Here is a 21,094-nt window from a genome sequence, read left to right as displayed (position 1 = left end):
AAAAAAAAAGAAAAAAAAAAAAGAAAAAAAACAAACCCAAAACATTGTTATATCTGTATTGCATCTTAGAGGAGTATGGTGGCAGGCCTTCTTTACTATTAATCATCCTAAACTAATTAGAATAAAATATAAGTTACATAGAGGTATTTTAGAAAAATAAAGGAAAATAAATGAATTGCTCTCATTTATATTAAATGTCATTAAATGTATTAATATTGTTAAATGCACTTCCTCTTGTGAAGCAGCCTTCTAAAGTATTCTAATATTAACTTCTAAAAGGCTAGGAATTCAGCCTTCAACCTGTGTGGTGTACACGGACGCCGGTGTATGTATATGCCTGTATTCACTAACGATGAGGGTTTTCTGTACAGTTTGTTTTACATACCGCTGTAGATTGATTGCACGAATTGATAGCTATACATGTATGTGTAGTATGTGTGTGTGAATCGAACGACCTGTTTTGGGCAGTGTGTTCAGTATCTTTTTGAAAGCTTGACGTATACACAAGGTTTAAGTCCCCTCTCTAAGCAGCCAGGGAACCAAGGTTTGTCTCAGAGGTTTTTGAGATGAGTGTTTACAGCAAATAAATACGTCTTAATATCTCTTATTCGTATGTTTTCTGTGGCCCTACCCATCATACTTGTGCTCCTGCAAACATTTATATAAGAAAGCTAGAGCCCACTGCATTTCTGAGCCAGATTTAGGCCAGATTTATTTTTTTAGAGCAGTAATCTCTTGAGTGTCTGGAATGAAGATAATATGATTCCAGAGTTTCTACACTACAGTTTTCTCTTTATTTAGCAACCAATAATAATTCCGTTCCAATTCTTGTATCTATTTCAGGAAGAGCCCCAAATGGCTTCCATTTGTTCCTGCTTTAAGTCCAGCAACATAAATGAAAAGCTGGCAGGAGCTGTGTATTTTTTTTAGGAATGCGGTTATGTTCGTTTCTGCTACTGATGAGTAGATGTTGAGATAAGAATTCTTGTTTCATTCACGCGTATCTGGAAATCATCAGTCATTTGTACCGCAGCCTTTATGGTAGAAGATTTTCTGGAGAAGGTAGAGGTGACTTACTGACTTTGAAAGTGCAAATGCTGTTTACCTAACTTTTTAAAATTAATTAATCCTTGCTGCTTACCCACTGAGAAGTTTGGTATACTGTAATTTGTAGCTCATGCCATTAATATGGTGTGGGATGCAGCCTTGGGAACGTGGTGCCACATGCAGAGATGCGAAATTGTCTCCTTATGGAACTGGATCACTTTAGGACGGATTTCGTTACTACTCATGTGTTGTCCTTGAGCTCTAAGCTAGACTGAGCTAACTGAACTGAGGCATGTCTTCATGAAACCCAGGTCTCATGCTTGGGGCTCCAGGAGACTGGAGAAAATCAGGGGATGTTGCTGAACTGTAGCTGAGTGCATCTAACTTCGTGAGCACCAAGTTGCTGTACTCTGCAGGATCTGGTTCAGAGTTGCCGTCGTCGTTCCTCACTCAGAGGTTGTGGAGAACCTCTTAGGTGTGCCTGTATCACCCTCCTCAGCAAATCTTCTATTATGTATTTATTTGTATTTCCATAGCTTTAGATTATTTTAGCCCTTTGCTACCCCAGATACTACCTATGGAATTTTTGAGCTGCCTTGAAGAAATAGATCTACTTTCTTAATGGTTCTATATCTAGCATTCCCAGTATCTGGAAAGGCATGCCAAACTCTTCTTTAAATACTGCTGTTAAAAGAAGCGTTAGTATCTCAAAGGGATTTGGATGTGCTTGGGAGGTCAGCGTTTATACTTCATGTTCTAACACATGAAAAGCTGAGAAAACCTTTAATAGCAATTTTGACCGTCTTAGTTAAAACAAATTCTGAGATGTCAGAATCAACTAGTTTCTGACTTTACAAGTGTGTTAGACTTCTGGGAAAAATCTTTGCTGGGAATAATAATAAAGATCTGCATCTTGAAGCAAAATAGTATCCCTCCATTTTACAACTTTGAAGCCTACATGTGATTCAGAGCATGATATTGAGACTCAAGGTCATCAGATGGTTTCTTAGTCAAACAGTGCAGGTGCAGTGGCCAGCAGTCTGGCCTTGAAAAATTAAATGTGCATTCATTGATTTCTTCAGCTACCACTATTACTGTGATTATTCTAAAGATTGTACTTATTTCCTAAGGAAAGGAAAATCTTAGAGATCCCACTTGTGGTTCTGTTAAGATCATAACTAAAGAATAGATGTACTGGTTCAGGCCAACGATCTCTTCAGTCCAGAGTTCTGTTTCACGTAACGGCTGTATGCAGACACCCAGGAAAGGGTAAAAACAAGGCAAACATGATACTTCTCTGTAATGCTGTCCCATCTTTGCAGCTATTTACAGATGCAGGTTTTCTTTTTTGTGACTTGTCAGTTTAGTATCCTCCATGCATCTGCCATCTGAGTCAGTGTCGTCTTGAGCCCATGTAAAACTTCTGCAGCCGTAGTATTGTTTGGTATGTGTTCTCAAGCCTGTTCTCTGTTGCAGGAAGAACCTGCCTCATTTCTTTTGAGTTTGAATCTGTCTCCTAGCAGTTTCATTGACAGCCTCTTGCTCCTGCGCTGGAAGACCCGATGAACGGGTGACTGCTGCTGAGACTCTGTGCCACTCAGTTTTAGATTTGTCATATTGAAAGGTCAAATTCTCTCTTTTTGCAGGCTGAAAAGTCTAACACTACTTAACTGTTCCTCATATTGAAGATAATGCATATCTTTGATCACCTCTGAGAGCACTGTCTCAGTCTCCATATCCAGGTTATGAAGTGGATTCTCCTGTAGGTATTGCGAAGTAATCTTGATAAGCCATTTGACTCTCTTGGGCTTCTTGCAAATATCCTGAATTCTGGGGAACTCAAGCGGTCCTTCCATACAAGTCCATATGAAAGATCCTGTATTCAGCATAGGATGTATTTGGCAACTCACTGATACAGAAAACAGTCTCTCATTAACACAAAATAATGGAAAATTAAATGTCTCATTGGACATCTGAACACAGACATGGATCTGGATGCCCTGACTTCAGCAGATGACATTGTGGTTGCATCACATTCCTCTTCCCTAGAAAACAAGCCTAAGCTTCATAGCTTGTAAAAAGATGGCTGCTATTTTGAATGCCCCTTCTTAAATCTTAGTGAAAATCATTCATATTGTTGTTGTGTATATAGTATGTATATATAGTATGTATTCTAGACTTAACTTTTAGAAACAAGATCATTTTCATAGCAGCAAGAAATACTTGACAAAATCCAGCAGCTGGACTACAGATTCCAGAATAGCTCCCAAGTTACATCGGCTGCCACCTCATTGTTCCAGACTCACCTGTTGCATAATTATCAGTGATGGCAGTGACAGCACAGAGCTCTAAAGATTACAAAGCTTGTTGTGCCCTTTTTGACAACCTCCTTTCTCCTCTCACCCACCAAAATGCTAGATGCACTGTGTAGAAATATGTTTTTTCGCAGTTACAGAGTGTAATAGATACATCAAATATCAGTGCAACTTGTGGCAGAATATGATGTGATTGTATCCACATCTGGTGTTGCAGACACTTGAAGTACTTTGGGCAAACTATGATTTGTAAGGACAGTCCAACATCATTACACCAGCTTGGTTAAACCTTTCTCTTCTGAATTGTTCATTACTCTCTGTTTTTAGCGGTACATATATCTGTGAAGAAAGAACTGAAATCATACACTTCTAGTGTTCCAGTCAATAAAGAGGTAACTTCTTGAGAGTGTGGGAGAAAAAAATAGTTTAGGCCAAATTTCTCATCTGCCTCGAAGAAAGGATAAAAACAAAACTATCTGTATTGGTTCTACTTGGGAGGAATAAAAGGAAGCTGCTCATTGTGTACTAATACCAGATATTTGCCAAACAACTTGGGCAGGGTTGTCCCATTTTCTTACTCCTTCACAAGTGATATCAGCACGGACTTTACAGCAGTAGTTAATTTGTTTGTCTCTGGCTTGCTGCTGGACATACGTGCTCTGCAAGCCAAACCCACCTTTGTTCACAGCAGTGCTATGGCCTATACTGACTGGAGTCTCCAGGGTATACTGACGTATCACTGCATTTCTCCTGCTGAGGTAGGGATATACTTTGATGTCTCAGATTGTAAGAACTAAGGAGGACGTATGAGAGGAAGTTCCCAAATGTATTCTCTTCATTGACTATTGTGCTTATTGATACCTACCGAATACACCTGTGAAGCTGTCAGTCCCATCATGCCTTGTGTAACATATATTCGGAGTCCTGATAATATACATGGCCGTAACCACTGGTGTTTCCTGAAAACACGTGGTAGAAGTTGTGCACAGTGCTAGTTCTTCTACCTTCATAACAGTTTTACCACGTATTTGTAACAAAGGGTATGTTAAGTCCTGCAAGTGATGGACTGTAAGTGGCTGTTGTCAATACCTTCAGCAGTAGGTATTGCTGTTGTCAATACCTTGAGGTCAAAACCTCAAGTCTCCCTTTTAAGTCAAACTGTCATCTTGTAGCTATAGCGTTCTCCCAGGAAAAGGGAGTGGTTGTCTCAAACTTTGAGGCTAAGCAGGTATTGATGGTAGGGTGAAGTGTTCCTTGAAATACCAGTGTAATAGAATGACAACATAGTTCATCATAAAGAATGAAACAGTCATTTGATTTGATAGACAAAAATTAGACAGTTATTTCCTGAACTGTGAGTCCGGGTCTGGGACAGATGGTTGACTGCAGCATGTTATTCAAACACAGAAAGAAGGCTCTTTATCTAAGGTTTCTTCAGGAGACAGTTCTACATTCAAGGTTTGCACGTTACAGTGGTGTGCAACAAGGAGACAGTAGCTTTGCACTTTGTCACAAAAACTGTGCTTGATTTTTTGATTTTTTTTTTTAATAATTTGGCCCATTCAAACAAGATGGATTTTTAAATAAAACCGAGTGCAAAACTCAATTAAGGACTTGGGGACGTAGTGCTTAACAGATAAAGGGTGGTTTTGTATGTAAAGCAGTTACTGAAATGGGTCATTCATAAGCGCACTTATTTACAATGAACTTCAGGACACAGGCTGTGGGAGAAAAAGCTATTATTTCTTTTCATCTTCAGTGTTTGTTGAAATGGCAACCCCACAAAGTCCCGTTTGTGAACCGTATTACAGTTATCTAGTATGGCCTTACTGCAAGAACTGATCCCTGTTTTGTAGCTATTTTGAATTGAACAGTGCTCACTTTATTCTGGGAAGTAACACTAAATTTCTGCGAGCACGCTTTATTATGTCTCCCCTTAGAGTGGATGTCTGTCAGAGCAGCAAGCAGGCACACCAGGCTGTAACATACGAGTACTTAGCTTTAGATTGTCGAGCTTGATACTGTGACAGCCAAAGAGGAGCATCGAGGAGCTTAGTGAGAAAGGATGGCTGTGTCATGTAAACATGCTATCGGAGCACTGCTGAACAATGCCCAGTGAAGAGAAAGGTTATTTGCCTTATCTGAACAGATTTTAATTAACTGTGACAAGTTTTGCAAAGAAGTTTTTTTTCCATGTGTGTGTTAAAATTCTTACCCTTTTCTGCTCTAGGCTCAGAGAGGGATTTAGAAATTTTAATTGGAGCAATTAGAGTAATCACAAGGAACATTTTTGTCCTGTTCCAAGATTTTGCAGCATAAATAAGGCACACTTTTAGAGATATGATAGTTTAATATTTCCCCATTCTGCCACAGAATATTATATTAGAATATTGTGAAATACATAACCTGTATTTCACAACTAAGAGAGATATTTATGCGCAGCCTTCCTTCAGCAGCCACAATTACATCTGTGTTCTGGGGAGGTTTGGCCTGCCTGTGGCCCTGTTTCAGGCTCTTGAGAATTGTAGGCATCTTGCCAAAGTTAAGTCCTTACTATGCAGTCAAAAGGTGGGAGGTAGTTTTCAGCAGGGTATGTCATCCAAATCACAGTGGAATTACTTAAGGTGATAGAAGTGGGACATTTCCTTTGCCAAAGTGCAAAGCATCGCTTCAGACAGTGGAGGTACAGGCGTTTCTAAAGAAAAAGCTTAGAAAAATATTCTGTTTGGGAAAATGCTGTGCAATGTCAAAAGTAGACACCATTTGTCATCATCCCTTTAGTGACATGCTGTACTCCACCATCTGTTCTATCTATTCCATTTCCATCGTAGTAGTTGCTTTGATTCTCAAGCCAGGGACCATGTCTCTGCACAACTGGAGATTTTCTAGTACATAACTGCACGACTAAAACAAAGATAATATATTGTTAGGCTTCTGGCATAATTTTTGTTTTACCTTCTTTTGTTTTCTCGGTTTCTAGAAGTTTCTAAAAGTTCACGAGAATTTGTCTGAGTTTATTTTCTATTATCAAGCTGTTTCATTTTATTCTATACTAACAGTCCATGGATGCTTCTACAAGTTACGTGACAGGAACAGCTGGAGATAAAACTTTCTGCATTTAGTAGAAGCTCATGCAATTCAGAACAGGTTACTTTTCACTCTTAGATCTTTCTTCACCTTTTAAAGCTTAAAGAATCATCTTCAGAATTATTCCCTCTTCCCCGTACATGAATTTTGAAATCAGGGAAAGCAACTTCGTTTTAATTCTGAAATTTAGGGGATTCAAACCCTCTTTTCTTCCCCTTCCATATAACTTTTTCTCAAGTGGTCATGGAGCCATAATGGATTGCTCCAAGCAGTGCTGTCCGCTTCAACGAAACAGATACAGATGTGGTTTTCTAGAGCGGTGAAGTATGTGGATGCCTCTTCAGCAGTACGCTGTTTGGTGAATGCATGAATGGAGCCCCTAGTGCCCACTCTGCAAACTTCAGGTAGGGAGATTTTTCAGGAGGAAGCCACTCCTGTCACTTGAGTTGTGTAAAAGCATCCTTTGACAATTTCTGAAGACTTCAGTCTAGCTGGAGTCATACATGTTAAAATAATGAAAAGATGTCTGCAAAAACATTGTGCTGGTGGCAAGACAGAAACTTGCTCTGTCCAGACAGAGCTCATGAGAAAGACTGGCAGCCACAATATCTTGGAATATGGTGCAATTCTTGAATCGGCACATTAGAGCCGAGATGGAAACAGGGAAAAATATGCCACAGCTCCCTTAAATAAGGAAGTTGAGATCATTCCCTATGGAGGAAGACCGAGGACACTAAAGAAGAGTAATGTTCTTAGTGACAGGTACTGGTAAGAGCACTGAGAAATAGGTGGAAGGTGTTGAATCTGCTCCCTGCCATATTTTTAAATGCTCAGGCTGGTCTTGAGTGTTAAAAGCTCATTTAGCTTATTCTTAAGGCAATATGTAGCACTATGATTTTTGTCGCTTATGCTTGATTGAAGGTAGTAAGATAATCTCTGAGTTTCTCGTAGGGAGAGTATGTGCCAGACCATCCTGTGATTAGTTGAAACTATGTTTTAAAAGCAAATTCAACCTCATAATTAGCTTCTTTTCTAACCTTATATATAGCAGCATAACCAAATGACTCTCTAAAACATTACCTCTGAGGAGGTGTCAACTTCAATAGTAGGTAGTGGAGACAAGACTAGACAAGTAGTTTCATTGGTGCATCTCAAGAAAAATGCTGAGGATGGAGTAGGTAATAAAACTGACATGACAGTGTTGGTCTGGCTTGTACTGATGATATCCTGTGTGCTGACAACCTCTTTTTTCTTCTTCTGAGGGTGGCCACAGGAATTGTTAGAAGAAGGTTCATTTGTTTGAGCTGACTGCTGATTCAAAAATGCTTATGGCTCTGCTATAGAGATGATCCCAGAGATAATGCCTGTAGTCTTGAGAGATCCCTATGATCAACACCCCAGAAAGAGCATCTTAGCGTAGTATGTTCCCCTCAGATTTAATGTCAGCATATTCAAGACAAAGTGCCTGCCTCACTTGATTTAAAAGCTTTTGGATAGGTAGAAGCCATATCTGTTCTACTGTAGACAAAAAGAAGCCTACTCCTAACTCTGTAGGCAGATGGAAAAAGTTGGAGAGTGCTGGAAAACAACAGTGTGGAAGGCTAGTGATGAGATATTACTAATTATGCTGTGCTTTGGACATCAGTCCAGAAGAACTCACACTGCCCTTTCTTTAGGCGTGTACATTACAGGCAGATAGAGGACATCTTGGGCCGAAAGAAAAGTCTGGCTAGACTGTTTCGGATTGAGTAAATCCAGTATGTGAATGCAGGTACAAAGTAGAAGAATAGTAATAGTATTGCCTCACTCTGGTCTGTATGGTGTCTGTGGTACATGACCGGAGGCTCTCAAGTTATCTATTGACTATGGGAGAAGCAAATATATTTAGAGGGGTTTTCTGGTTTAGTTTTTCAGGAGATATTTTTTTCAGAAAAGGCTACCCTACGTTGTGAACATACTGGTAAATTAGCTTCTGAGAAAGTATAGAAGTATTTAAAGACAGACAAACATTCTACTGGATTTTATTGTTATTACCCTTCACAGGTGTCAACTTATGCAGATGGCCTTGTACCAAACTTATGCAAAATTCTTCTTGTGGCCCTTGTCAAATCACTGCACGTTTTTATCTTGCTCACTTCACAACTGTGTAAGAACGTTCAACAGTCTTAACAGGATGAATTGTGCTTCCAGTATTTTGGAAAGTGTTATACAACTCTACCTGTCCCATTTAAGTAGTCATATGGGACAAGTTGTATGTATGAATACCGTATAAAATGTTATCTCTTCACCATGTCTATTGAAAATACAACTATGTGGATGGCTTCTGGATTTGCCTTTAAATGTTTGAGGGGAGTGGGTGGCTAAACTGTGTGCACACACGTTCGGTTTGTTGTTAGATTAACTGCTATCACAGTTTATATTCTATAGGCACCTAAGTATTTTTATGGCATATAATTTTAACATTCTAACAGTAGTCACATTCCTGCATTTAACATGAGTGTGTGATGTAAGGAAAATACTATTTGAAGACAAAGAATGAAAAAGTGGAACAGATAGTATGTTTTTTCTCCTGTATTCCCACCTGTTGGTTTGAAACCCCTAACTACTTTGTATGGTAGAACAAATTGTTTCAGCTTTCTGTAATTTTATTTCTACACAAGCTGTCTGAAGCATACTAGTTCTGCGAATTCACATCGACAGAAATACCACATGGACTTTTGTGTCCTCCTGTCTGTGTACTCGGAGATTCTAGAGCAGTGTGCATCCAGTAACGTACTTTCAGCTATGCTCAAGGCCCAGTGGAGAAAGTTTTTCATCGTGCATAATTAAGTGTTGCTACTCTGGGGTAAAAAATTTGGAAAAAGAGAGTTATCAGCACGCTGCAACCCATGGCTTGTTGAAGCAGAAACCGCATCATTATTGTTTTCAGTAAGCATCTAGTCAAATAAACTATGTGTATGTTTTCTGTGAGAACCTAGTAATAGTTTTTAAATAGTTTAGCAGGCAGATGATGGAGGCTTTTAGTAGCCTCAGCTGTCTTTTCAACAGTTTGAGTAAGTAGATAGTCAAAGGTGCCAGTTCTCTTGAGCCTTTTTAACTGAGACTGTGCTGATGATGACTGTTCAATGAACTTTTGCCTAGCCTTTCTTTGATGTGAGGAATGATAAAACAAAGTGTATGAACTGATAATATCAGAAAGCAGCATTGAACTATGCTATGTATTAGAAAGAGAAGCTTCTACTAATATTTTTATATTTGCTAAGTGGGACAAAATGCTGTAAGGCTAACTCTTGCTTTCTTTTCTGCTGGTACAGGAGATCCATCGTCGATTTGAAAATGCTCCTGACACAGCCAAGACAAAGGCTCTACAAACTGTTATTGAGATGAAGGTAAATGATTGCATATAGGCAGCAGTAGATTGTTATCTGGAAAGTGGGTTTTTCTATGAGAGGTGACTCTACCAAATATGATATGTAACTGTCAGTCTTCCAATTTAAAAGTGTATTTATTTTATGCTACTTCATTATCTGTTATTATTTTATTTTTTATTATTGATCGTTGAAGAGAGAGCTGCTTCATGACACAATAGAAACCTCCCTTCTGTCTACCTGCAGCAGTGTGTACAGATTTATTTCAGTTAACCAAGAGTCCATTGTATTAAAAGGATGGGAATGATGGATTAGTAGGTTTTTATGAAGATGTGGGTTATTTTCCTTTCATAGTATCAACATTTGAAATACTTCTTTGCATTCTGTGTGTCAACAAAGATAGCAATTTGCAAACTCAAAACTCACTTGAAGAATGGGTCGTATAGCTAGGAAGACATCTGCATGTCATCATAAACCTAACTTTTCTAGATGAATTTGTGGTTGAATTCTTAAACCATTAACTCAAGTATCTGGTGGAACAATGGCAATTTGCCAAAAGCTCAGGAGCCGCAAGGGGCGCGTGTGGTTTACACAGCTTTAAGCAATCGTTTCATATTGTATGGCCCATAAAGTACTTCATACAGGGTTTGGACAAGTGCAGTTAAAAAAGTGGAAACTGCATTGCAAACTAGCCTCTTCCATTTTCATATCCTCCTTTTCTCCCTCCTTCTTTATCTGTGCCTTTGTCTTTTTTTTGCTTCTTTTACTTTCCAACTCTTTCCATTCCATCTCAGTGTTTGCCACAGTCATTTCCCATCTTTCTACTCTGGAGCCTGTCATTTACCATCTCTCTTTTATTAGTCAGTTTTGTGGTTCATAGTAATGAAAACTAATTGACCATCTGGTTATACAATAAGCCATCCTTGGTATCAAAAGAGAAACACCAGCGTTTCTGGGAAATAACATCAGCGCCAAAGAAAAGTACCGTTGGAAATTACAACATATCATGTCACCTTCCTACCTCTCTAATTTTTTGTTGCAAAAGTCTGCTTTACTGATTTTAACTTACACATCAAAAATTAATCAGAAGACCCGACTAGATCTTCATAATGATCCTTTCGAAAAATCTTATCTCATGTATGAAAACCTATATGACAATTTTTCATAGTTTTTAGCTGTACTTTGCTTGTCAGACAAAAAAAAATTATGAAGGATTGTTCTGTGGAAGAATGGAGAATAATTTCCAATCCTACCTGTATTTGAGGAAAGATGAAATATTTTGGAGAAATTCAATTAGTAAAATAGACTGATATAAGAGATTACGATTCATAAATACATATCCATGTCCATAACTATGCATGAAGCTCTGTGTGCTGTTCTCTGTGCTGTATGAATCTGTTCTTGCTGTTCCTAACACGTAAGACTTAAAGAAAAAATAAACTGAGTAGACTGAAAACCTCCGATTGCCATGTAAAACTATGAGGATAATGGTAGACTGACTTTTTATTTTTCCAAGTGTATATTTTTTAACCGTGTTGCGTATATGAGCCAAATACTTGAAGAACCCTCTACTGCTTTAACCACTCAGAACTAGATTGTTGCATCTTTTCCTTGCTCGTGGTGCTTTTTATTTCTGCATTTGTGACCCCACTTAAATTACTAGAATCATAGAATGGATTTGGTTGGGAGAGGCCTTTAAGATCAAGAACATCAGTGCTGTTAACCCAGCACTGCCTAGTCCACCACCAAGCCATGTCCCTCAGCACCATTTCAACCACTGAGAACAAAACAAAAAAACCCCACAGCAACAAAAATGATGAAAAAATGTTTGAAGGTCTAGATCCCAAAGAAAGTCTAAAATCAAGCTCTAAGAAATCTGGAGGTGGCTTCCAGGCTAAAGAGGGCATGGCAGACTGCCCTATACCAAATAGTGTGGATGAGAGATCATTAAGCCTGGGTCCATAGATGGCTTCTTGGTGCAGATGCATTCTAGAGTTGTAGAGATAGCCAAAAAGTCTTCACTCGTTTCCCGCAGAACAAGGAGGTTGTCTATTCTGGGAATGAGCACCCTGGCCATTTTGGCACATGGAATTACAGAAACATTTTTGTTGGAAGAGACCTTTAAGATCATCAGATCCAACTGTTAATCGAGCACTGCCAAGTCAACACTAAATCATGTAGCTCAGCACCACCATCTACACGTCTGTCATAAGCTCCAGGGATGGCAACTCCACCACTTCCCTAGGCAGCCTATTATAGTGCTTTAGAACCCTTTCAGTGAAGAATATTTCCCTGATATACAACCTAAATCTCCCCTGGTGCAACTTGAGGTCATTTCCTCTCATCCGTTTTTACTTGTGAGAAGAGAGTAATCCTCACCTCGCTACAACCTTTCAGGTAGTTGTAGAGAGTGATGAGGTCACTCAGCCTCCTTATCTCCAGGCTAAACAACCCCAGTTCCCTCTAATGTTCCTCATAAGACTTGCTCTCTAGACCCTTCACCACCTTCATTGCCCTTCTTTGGGCATCCTTCAGCACCTCAGTGTCCTTCTTGAAGTGAGGGGCCCTAAACTGAACATGGTACTGAAGGTGTGGCCTCACCAGTGCTCTGCCAGAAAGCTTTCCAGCCACTCTTCCCCAAGCCTGTAGCACTGCAGGGGGTTGTTGTGGCCCAAGTGCTGGACCCGGCACTTGGCCTTGTTGAACCTCATACCATTGGCTGAGGCAATCAGTTTCTACAGATGGATCTGGACAGGCCGGATCCCGATCCATCTGTAGAACCTCCCTCCCCTCAAGTAGATCAACACTTCTGCCTAATGTGGTGTTATCTGCAAACTTCCTGAGGGTACACTCAATCCCCTTATCCAGATCATTGGTGAAGGTGTTAGAGAACAGGCCCCAGTACAGAGCCCTGGGGAACACTTCTTGTGACTGGCCAAAACTGGATTTAACTTGATTTACCTCCACTCTTTGGACCTGACCATCCGTTATCCAGCAAAGTGTATGCCCATCCAAGCCATGAACAGCCAGTTTCTCCAGGAGAATGCTGTGGGACGCAGTGCCAGAGGCTTTAGTAAAGTCCAGGTGGGCAACATGCACAGCCCTTCCCTCATCCACTAAGCGTGTCACCTTGTCATAGAAGATCAGTTTAGTCAAGCAGGACCTGCCTTTCATAAACCCATGCTGACTGGGCCTGATCACCTGGTTGTCCTGTATGTGCCATGTGATGGCACTCAAGATGATCTGCTCCCTAACTTTTCTCAGCACCGAAGTCAGACTGACAGGTCTGTAGTTCCTCCCATCCTCCCTCTGGCCCTTCTTGTAGGGCCTAACCTCCCCCGTTAGCCAGTACTGGTGAAAAATGGTGGAAAGTCGCTTAGTGAGCGCTTCTGCCAGCTCCCGCAGCACCCTTAGGTGGATCCCATCTGGCCCCATAGACCTGTGTGCATCCAAGTGGTGTAAGTGGTCACTGAGCATTTCCTCTTAGATTATGGAGGCTTCATTCTGCTTTCTGTTGCTGTTGTACAGCTCAAGGAGCTGGGAACTCGGGGAACAACTGGTCTTACTATTAAAGACTGAGGCAAAGGCAGCATTCAGTATCTCAGCCTGTTCCTCATCCTTGGTCACTGTATTTCCCCCCACATCCACTAGAGAATGGAGATTCTCCCTGGTCCTCCTTTTGGTGTTAAGGTGTTTATAGAAGTATTTTGTCTTTTATGGCAGTGGCCAGATTAAGTTCTAGTTGGTCTTTAGCCTTTCTAATTTTCTGCCTGCACAGCCTCACAAGATCTTTGTAGTCTTCCTGAGTGGCCCCTTCTTCCACAGGCCATGGACTTTCCTTTTCTTCCTGAGTTCAAGCCAAAGCTCCCTGTTCAGCCAGGCCAGTCTTTTTCCCCATTGGCTCATCTTGTGGCACACTGGGATGGCCTGCTTCCTCACCTTTAGGAGTTCCTTCCTGAAGAACATCCAGCTTTCCTGGACTCCTTTGCCCTTTGGAACTGCCTCCCAAGGGACTCTTCAACCAGTCTCCTAAACAAGTCAAAGCTTGCCCTCCTGAAATCCAAGGTGGCAGTTCTATTGACCCCCCTCCTTACATCCCCAAGAATTGAAAACTCTACCATTTCATCATCGCTATGTCCAAGATGACCTCCAGCCTTCACATAACCTACAAGTCCTGTGCACATACAGCAGGTCTAGCAGGGAGCCTTCCCTAGTTGGCTCACTCACCAGCTGTGTCAGGACAGTAACCTTCCACACACTCCAGGAACCTCCTGGACAGTTCCCTTTCTGCTCTATTGCATTTCCATCAGACATGGTAAGTGGAAGTCCTCCACAAGAACAAGTAGTAGTGATTGTGGTACTACTACTCCCAGCTGCTTATAGAATATTTCATTTGCCTTTTGTTCCTGGTTGGAACAGACTCCCACCACGCTATCTGCCTGGTTGGCCTTTCTCCTGATTCTTACCCATAGATGCTGCACCATCATTACGCTGAAGACGATCAAAATCCTTCCTGACATACAGGGCCACTCCACCACCTCTCCTTCCCAGCCTATTCCTTCTGAAGAGTTTATAGCCATCCAAAACAGCACTCCAGTTGTGCAACTCATCCCACCATGTTTCTGTGATGGCAACTATGTCATAGCTTCATACTAGTAGCACAATTCCCCCACACCCCCTTTTTTTTTTTTTCCCCATTCTTGCAGGCACTTTTTGCTGTTCATTCAATTAGAATTAAATTTCTCTAGTTTATGCTGCTTACCCATAGATGCTGCACCATCATTACGCTGAAGACGATCAAAATCCTTCCTGACATACAGGGCCACTCCACCACCTCTCCTTCCCAGCCTATTCCTTCTGAAGAGTTTATAGCCATCCAAAACAGCACTCCAGTTGTGCAACTCATCCCACCATGTTTCTGTGATGGCAACTATGTCATAGCTTCATACTAGTAGCACAATTCCCCCACACCACCTTTTTTTTTTTTTCCCCATTCTTGCAGGCACTTTTTGCTGTTCATTCAATTAGAATTAAATTTCTCTAGTTTATGCTGCGTTTGCATTACAAGACAGTTTTTTTTTTTTCACATTCCTTTATTTATCTTATACTGTCTCCTTGCCCTTAGTCATGTTTTCTTTCAGTATTGAACTCTAGCTTTCCTTGAAAGGTAGATAAAGTTGGAAAATGAGTATTTGAGCACTTGGTAAGATGCTATGTAAAGAGGTGTAGACTGATTTCTGTAGGAACTTCAGGAGTAAATTTCAAGTGCAGGTACATGACCAACAATTATTTCCTTTTTTTTTTTTTTTTTACTCCAGTGGTATGTTAACAAATCATCTAACTGTCTATCTTTATCTGTTTCTTCTAATTTCTTTCAGGATTCAAAAATATCTTCCATGGAGCGTGGCCTCCGGGATTTGGAAGAGGAGATTCAAATGTTGAAGTCGAATGGAGCTCTGAGCACAGAGGAACGTGAAGAGGAGATGAAACAAATGGAGGTGTACCGTAGTCATTCCAAATTCATGAAAAATAAGGTAAAAACAATAAAACAAATGACAGTAGTAAGATAAACTGAGCTCACCAAACAGATAAGAGAAATTTTCATGCTTTAGTAAGAAGTTACAGTCTGGGTTCCCATTCAAGTGCTGAGAAACAGAATTTATTTGTATTCTGCCATGAAGCCACTAAAAATCCTTAAAAATATTTAAGATAATTTAAAATTCAAATTTGAAAATATTATAGTGGTGGTTCAGTAAAGTCAGTGGCCCAAGTTCTGCTTTTACTGTCACACCTGACTTTCTTTTCTTTCAGAAGGATTTTGTGTTCATCTTTAGACCATTGCTAATCAATTCTAGATTTAGGCTTTATTTAGTTTAGAGTCTTTTCAAACGTAGTCTATTCAAAAAAGTGTCTTTTTACAACTGTTGTGCTATAACTGGTAGGTCTTTTTCTTCTGTAAAGGCTGAAAAGAGCATGAACTGTCACTGTAATGGCTTTCCATTACACTCCCTTTCAAGTAGCGGAGTCGGAATGAGAGTAGAGTCTACAGCAGTGGTGGTGCCAACAAACATTTATGCCGTTGGGAATACAGGACAAATACAGCAATGAGACATGTTGATCCTCAGGTGTGAAGATGGACATTGACTCCTAAATTGTCTATTGCCAAAAGTCAGTTCATTCTTTGTTTCTCCCACATAAATGTTTTTCAGTCTTTTAGTGGGCCCTAACATTTTCTAGTGAAGATTCAGGCCACATTGTACAGTAAATTTAAGTGTATTGTGTGCAGTCCTTTTCTTAGTTAGCTTTTGCATAATCCCTGCAAGCAGTGTACAAATCCCTGGATCAGAAGTTGAAAATTATCTACTAGATCCTGAACAATTGTAGCCTACTGCATTTGTCCTGCTTGAAACTATTTGTCGCAAAAAGAATGCTGGAGAAAATTACTTAGAGAAGTGTAACTTGGCCTAAAGTAGAAACATGTAATAAGTGTTTCTTCCACTTCCCTCACACCAGCTCACTGATTTACCTCAACGTCTGTTCTCTTGTACTTTTGCCCTTTATCCCACTGAGTAGCCTCTAGAAATTGAAGGATACCCCCTTCAAATTAAGAACAGAGAGACAAGTTTAGCACGTCTTCATTACATCTTCTTTCTTGCTTCTTTCCTTCTTCCCTTCTTCCCTTGTTAGCAACTCTTCAGTTTCCCTTTCTCCTCTCCCCCTGTGGGCCTAGAGATCTGGTCAGCTACTCAGATTCTGGATCTCTTCAATCTACTGTGTCTGCTCAATTATCCTCCTGCAGAAAATTTGTTTCTTCTTCATAACTATTCACTCATGACTCGTAGCCAGCTCCAATCTTGGTATCTTGCTGTCCTACCTTGTTTTGTAATTGCATAACATTTTTTTTCCCAGTATCGTATAGTCATCTGTGCCTGTATCTTGACAGTTAACTTTCTCTTAAACTGAAAAATGTCCCTTTTCCTGCCTAATTTCCTCATGAATTTGTTTCAAAACTGTTGGGCGATGTGCCCCATACTTGACATATTTATCATAACCGTAACTATACAAATTCTTGTCTGGCAGCCTGTATGAAATTACAGAGACATTACATTTTTTGAGATGAATTAACAAAGAGTGGAAGAGAAAATGAGTGCCCAGTGTTGATCCTTCTGTTCAGTTCTTTGTTACTTTTAGTTCCTTGGATTGAAACAGGCTAACTAGTACCTGACAAATGATAAATATGTAAAAGCATAACAATGTCGTGACAGGTAGAACAACTGAAGGAAGAGCTAAGTGCCAAAGAGGCTCAAGGGGAGGACCTGAAAAAAAGAGTGGCTGGTCTCCAGGCCGAGGTCTCTGCAGTAAGATTTATCTTTTGTGTGCAGTGGCCGTTCACAGGGGCTTGCTAGCTCTCTGGCTTTTGGGGTAGCTTTTCTTCTCTTATCTTCTTCACAACTTGGTATAACAGTAGAACTAACAGCCTGCTCAGCCTCGTAGCTGCCTTTGTGTTCACATGGTTTTGGTGTCCACAACTGAACATCTATATTTGTTTTGTTACTGCTTTTGTTTAATGGTATGAGCTGTTTTACCACTAACTTATTCTTCTATATTGCAGAAGATTTTCAAAAGTATTCAGCACCCATTTTGGGGCCAGACTTTCCAGGAGATTCGCTTTCCTAGTAGAACAAAACTAATTTGAAAACGTGCTGAACCATCTTAACATTGTTTCACAAATTTAACAAAAGCTGGATGCTGAACGCTTTTTTAAACTGATTGATTGTTAATTTTAACAGCATGAATTTGGGTTGTTCCTTTGCTGTGAAATTAGGGCATTTGCTGAGTGATCGTAGTGTCTCACCGAGAAGAGAGGTGTGAGCATTTAATGCTGTCTCTACTTTTCTTGCAGCTTGGAGTGGTTTGTGCTGCATTCTTCCTGGAGAGCTTAGCACACTGGGAGTGTGGGCTTACGGCTCTGAAATGGGGATTTCTAGAGAAAATGATCTTAGGGTGCTACTTGAGGATTTTAATGCAATGAAACGTGTCTGTGTTTAGATGAGAGCATTTCACCAAAACACAAGTATTTAAACATCTCTTCTGAGACGACCCTGAAAAGAATTTGTCTTTTCAGAGTGAGTGGTTTGAGAAAGTTTTACTGTAATTCAGGTTACCTACTAGTTTAAAAAGTTTATGTCATTTGGAATTTTTTGTTTAGATACTCCAGAAACCATAACTAGCAGTAAATAGTTCACCTTTTCCCGGCTATTCTGCTGCGCCTGACAGTATTGTGCAACTGGTTGTATTGGCCATTAGCAGACATCGGAAATAGTGCTGCTAATATCAATACTTTTGCACCTAATTTAAATAGGTGGTGAAATAATTCTGTGGACATATTTGCTTTTAGTAAAAATATATTTTAAAATCCCTAGTATGTTTGAATTAAGTGAACAATAAACTATTGAATAGTTCTGTAAATTAAATTCTTTGTGTACTCCTTCCCGTTATTCCATTTAAAAAAATTAGTTTGAGGGTTTTTGAGACACATGTCCTCCTTCTTCTGCTCCCGTTCTTCCTTATCTCCTCATGTATCCTGTTTTGCACTAGAACACAGGAGTCCACGATGACATCTTTTGACACCGTTTTGACAATCTTTGTTAAAGAGTTTTCTTTCTTTAATTGCCCATTATTGACACAGTGTTGTCAAGATTTCCCCAAGCTTTTCGTCTCAGTTATTTCTACTAGTATGTGCATTTATTCTAATTAAAAATAAAATTAAAAAAATATAATTTACAGCTTACATAAATTTAATTTTGTTCTTGACAAAAAATGGAGGATGACCTGGACAATTTCTTTAGTTTGTGATGTCCTTTATTTAATGTTTTGAAGCATTGGACAGCATACTTTTGGAATTATTAATTTTTTTTAATGTCATAAACAAAATTTTTCAAGTGTAGAAAGGGAAAACTGTTTAGGTTTTAGAAGTATGTCCACCTCTGGCATACAATATGCAAAAGTAGAATCTTGCTGATTTATTCTGTGAGATTTATCAGAGGTAAACCATAAAGTTGGTTATAAACTTGGACATAAGTTATTCAGATTTACATCAAATTTGTCCTGGGTTATGATTGCACTTAGAATGAGTTTTCATCTCATTTCAGTGCTTTACTTTTAACATTTCTTACTGTTTATTTTTTTAAATGATAATCCAATCTAATTTGTTAAAATAAATTGACATTTCCATAGGGATTCAATGCACTAAATTAAAATCTAGCAAATTGCTCTCAACAAAGTGCAATTCCACAAAGAATTTTCATGTTGTTTTGGTGTATATTTACATCTGCTTTAAGACACTTCCATAAATTAAAAGGTATGTCTCAGAAGGTTGAAATGCTGGATTTGGGAATAGTAGGAAAATAGTAGGTGTAGTTACAAACTCTGTAAGCTTGAGGCTGGATTGATGGTTGGAGAGATGGATGGAAACTCACTGGTTTAACATTTCGAAGCAACCGTCATGCTTCTGACAGTCACCTGTATGTATCTCATCTTTTCTGATATTACAGGGCAAGGGTACTTTCTCATTACAGTTCTGCTTCATCTTCATTAAAAAAAATATCCCTGCTAAGTGGTTTTGGTGAGTCCTATGAAAGATAAGAGGTCTCTAAGAGACTGACTTAAAAAGAACCTCTCTTAAAAAATTAATGCTATTGCTCCCCCTTATTTTTCCATGTATCGTTTGCTCATGACACAAATTTTTGCGGGCCTTCCATTCAAGATAACTGAAGGCTTCACAGTTCCATGGGTTAAGTTTAGAATATCATACTGTTTGTTGGCAGTTACATGAATTTATAGTTATTTTTGTAAGGAAAGTATAAAATATTTTTTCCCTTATCCATCTTTTCTTTCTTTTTCAGATTGGTCAGGTGAAACAGGAGCTGTCACGCAAAGACACTGAGTTGCTGGCCTTGCAAACAAAGCTGGAGACCCTCACGAATCAGTTCTCTGATAGCAAGCAGCATATTGAAGTTCTGAAAGAGTCTCTTACAGCGAAAGAGCAAAGAGCTGCCATCCTGCAGACAGAGGTGAAATGGGCAATTCTGTACTTCCTGACTTTTCATAGAGAAAGCAATAAAAGGCATTATTTTGTTTCTTCTTGCTTATATTATACAATCCCATAGCCATTGTTCTGAGCACGTTGTATCTTTGATTATATGTTTGATTCTCTAGGCCAGGGTATTGATCATAAAGACATATGCATGTGTAAGCGCACACATGTTCCTGTGAATCAATAAACACTTGTACAACATGCTCCACTAACATTCATTCACTAATACTATTTTTCCCAGGCGCAGCTAAATTGGAAGTTGCAATGTGAGCTGAGCGGATTTATTTTCAATGACCTTGTAGCTAAGAGAGCAGAGAAAGGGTGTTACACTAGTATACAGCTAGCTGAGGTTTCACTACTACTGTCAGCACGTATGGGAACTCTTGCATGTAAGCCTGTACTTACACCTGAACCATGGGCTTTCATGATGCGTTTTCCAAGATAAAGGAAAATTGGTTTCAAAACTGTGGTCCAGTAACAGATTTTTAATAAATTACTGTTTTATATAAGAGATAAGTGTATATCTGAACATCAAATGGATAACAAATATAGCATAAATCTCTTCCTTCTGGACGTTCTTGGAGAACGAGCATGAGATGTGTGAAGGCAGCATTTCAATCCCCTGGCCTGGAAAATTGTAGTATTAGCAGAAGTCCAAAAGATGGCAGTCATGCATCAAAAAATACTTGTGGTGTTATGGCTAAAACAGTAAAAAGCCAAAGGAGCTGCAAAATAACATGCTGAAAATTTGTGGGTGATACTGGTAGAAAGATGCCATATTACAGGAGTGTAAGAGAATTTATTTGAACTTTTTTCCCTCATGAAGCTTTCCTTTAGCTATGTTCAGTGAATCTATGGGTGCACATGCAAAAATCCAGTTATGTAGTAAATATCTGCTGAAGTTTTAAGACGGCTTTTCTGATTATTCTCACAAGCTTCCTGATAAATTTGCTCTTTTTTATTTTTTTTGCTAATCAGGAATGTACCCTGGATTTGTACATGTTTATTTAAAAAATATTTACATTTCAAAATGCCATTGGAAGAATGTATAAGGTAAATAAACATTTTAAAATGTAAATTGCTGGTTTTGATCCATTACAGTGGTTGAAAAGAATATAGATATATTAAACCACTGTGCAGTATTGTGACAAATCTGCAAACCTAGAAACACATTTCTCTTA

General features: G+C 39.3%; 1 protein-coding gene across 1 annotated transcript in view; it reads left to right on the top strand.

Moving 5' to 3' along the window:
- Positions 1-21,094, top strand: part of LOC104492438 (ELKS/Rab6-interacting/CAST family member 1) — a gene marked incomplete at its 3' end in the record, with an annotated part of 28,483 nt that overhangs the window by 1,052 nt on the left and 6,337 nt on the right. Inside the window, exons 2-5 of the mRNA XM_010135001.1 lie at positions 9,764-9,838; positions 15,196-15,351; positions 17,083-17,166; positions 19,723-19,890. Of these exons, the coding sequence (XP_010133303.1) occupies positions 9,764-9,838; positions 15,196-15,351; positions 17,083-17,166; positions 19,723-19,890 (483 nt within the window). The remainder of the gene's footprint in view (positions 1-9,763; positions 9,839-15,195; positions 15,352-17,082; positions 17,167-19,722; positions 19,891-21,094) is intronic.

The sequence above is a fragment of the Buceros rhinoceros genome, unplaced genomic scaffold (genome assembly GCF_000710305.1).
Source record: "Buceros rhinoceros silvestris isolate BGI_N320 unplaced genomic scaffold, ASM71030v1 scaffold11044, whole genome shotgun sequence".
Lineage (NCBI taxonomy): Eukaryota > Metazoa > Chordata > Aves > Bucerotiformes > Bucerotidae > Buceros > Buceros rhinoceros.
Note: the sequence above shows the minus strand (reverse complement) of the source record. Positions and strands in the feature narration are given on the sequence as shown.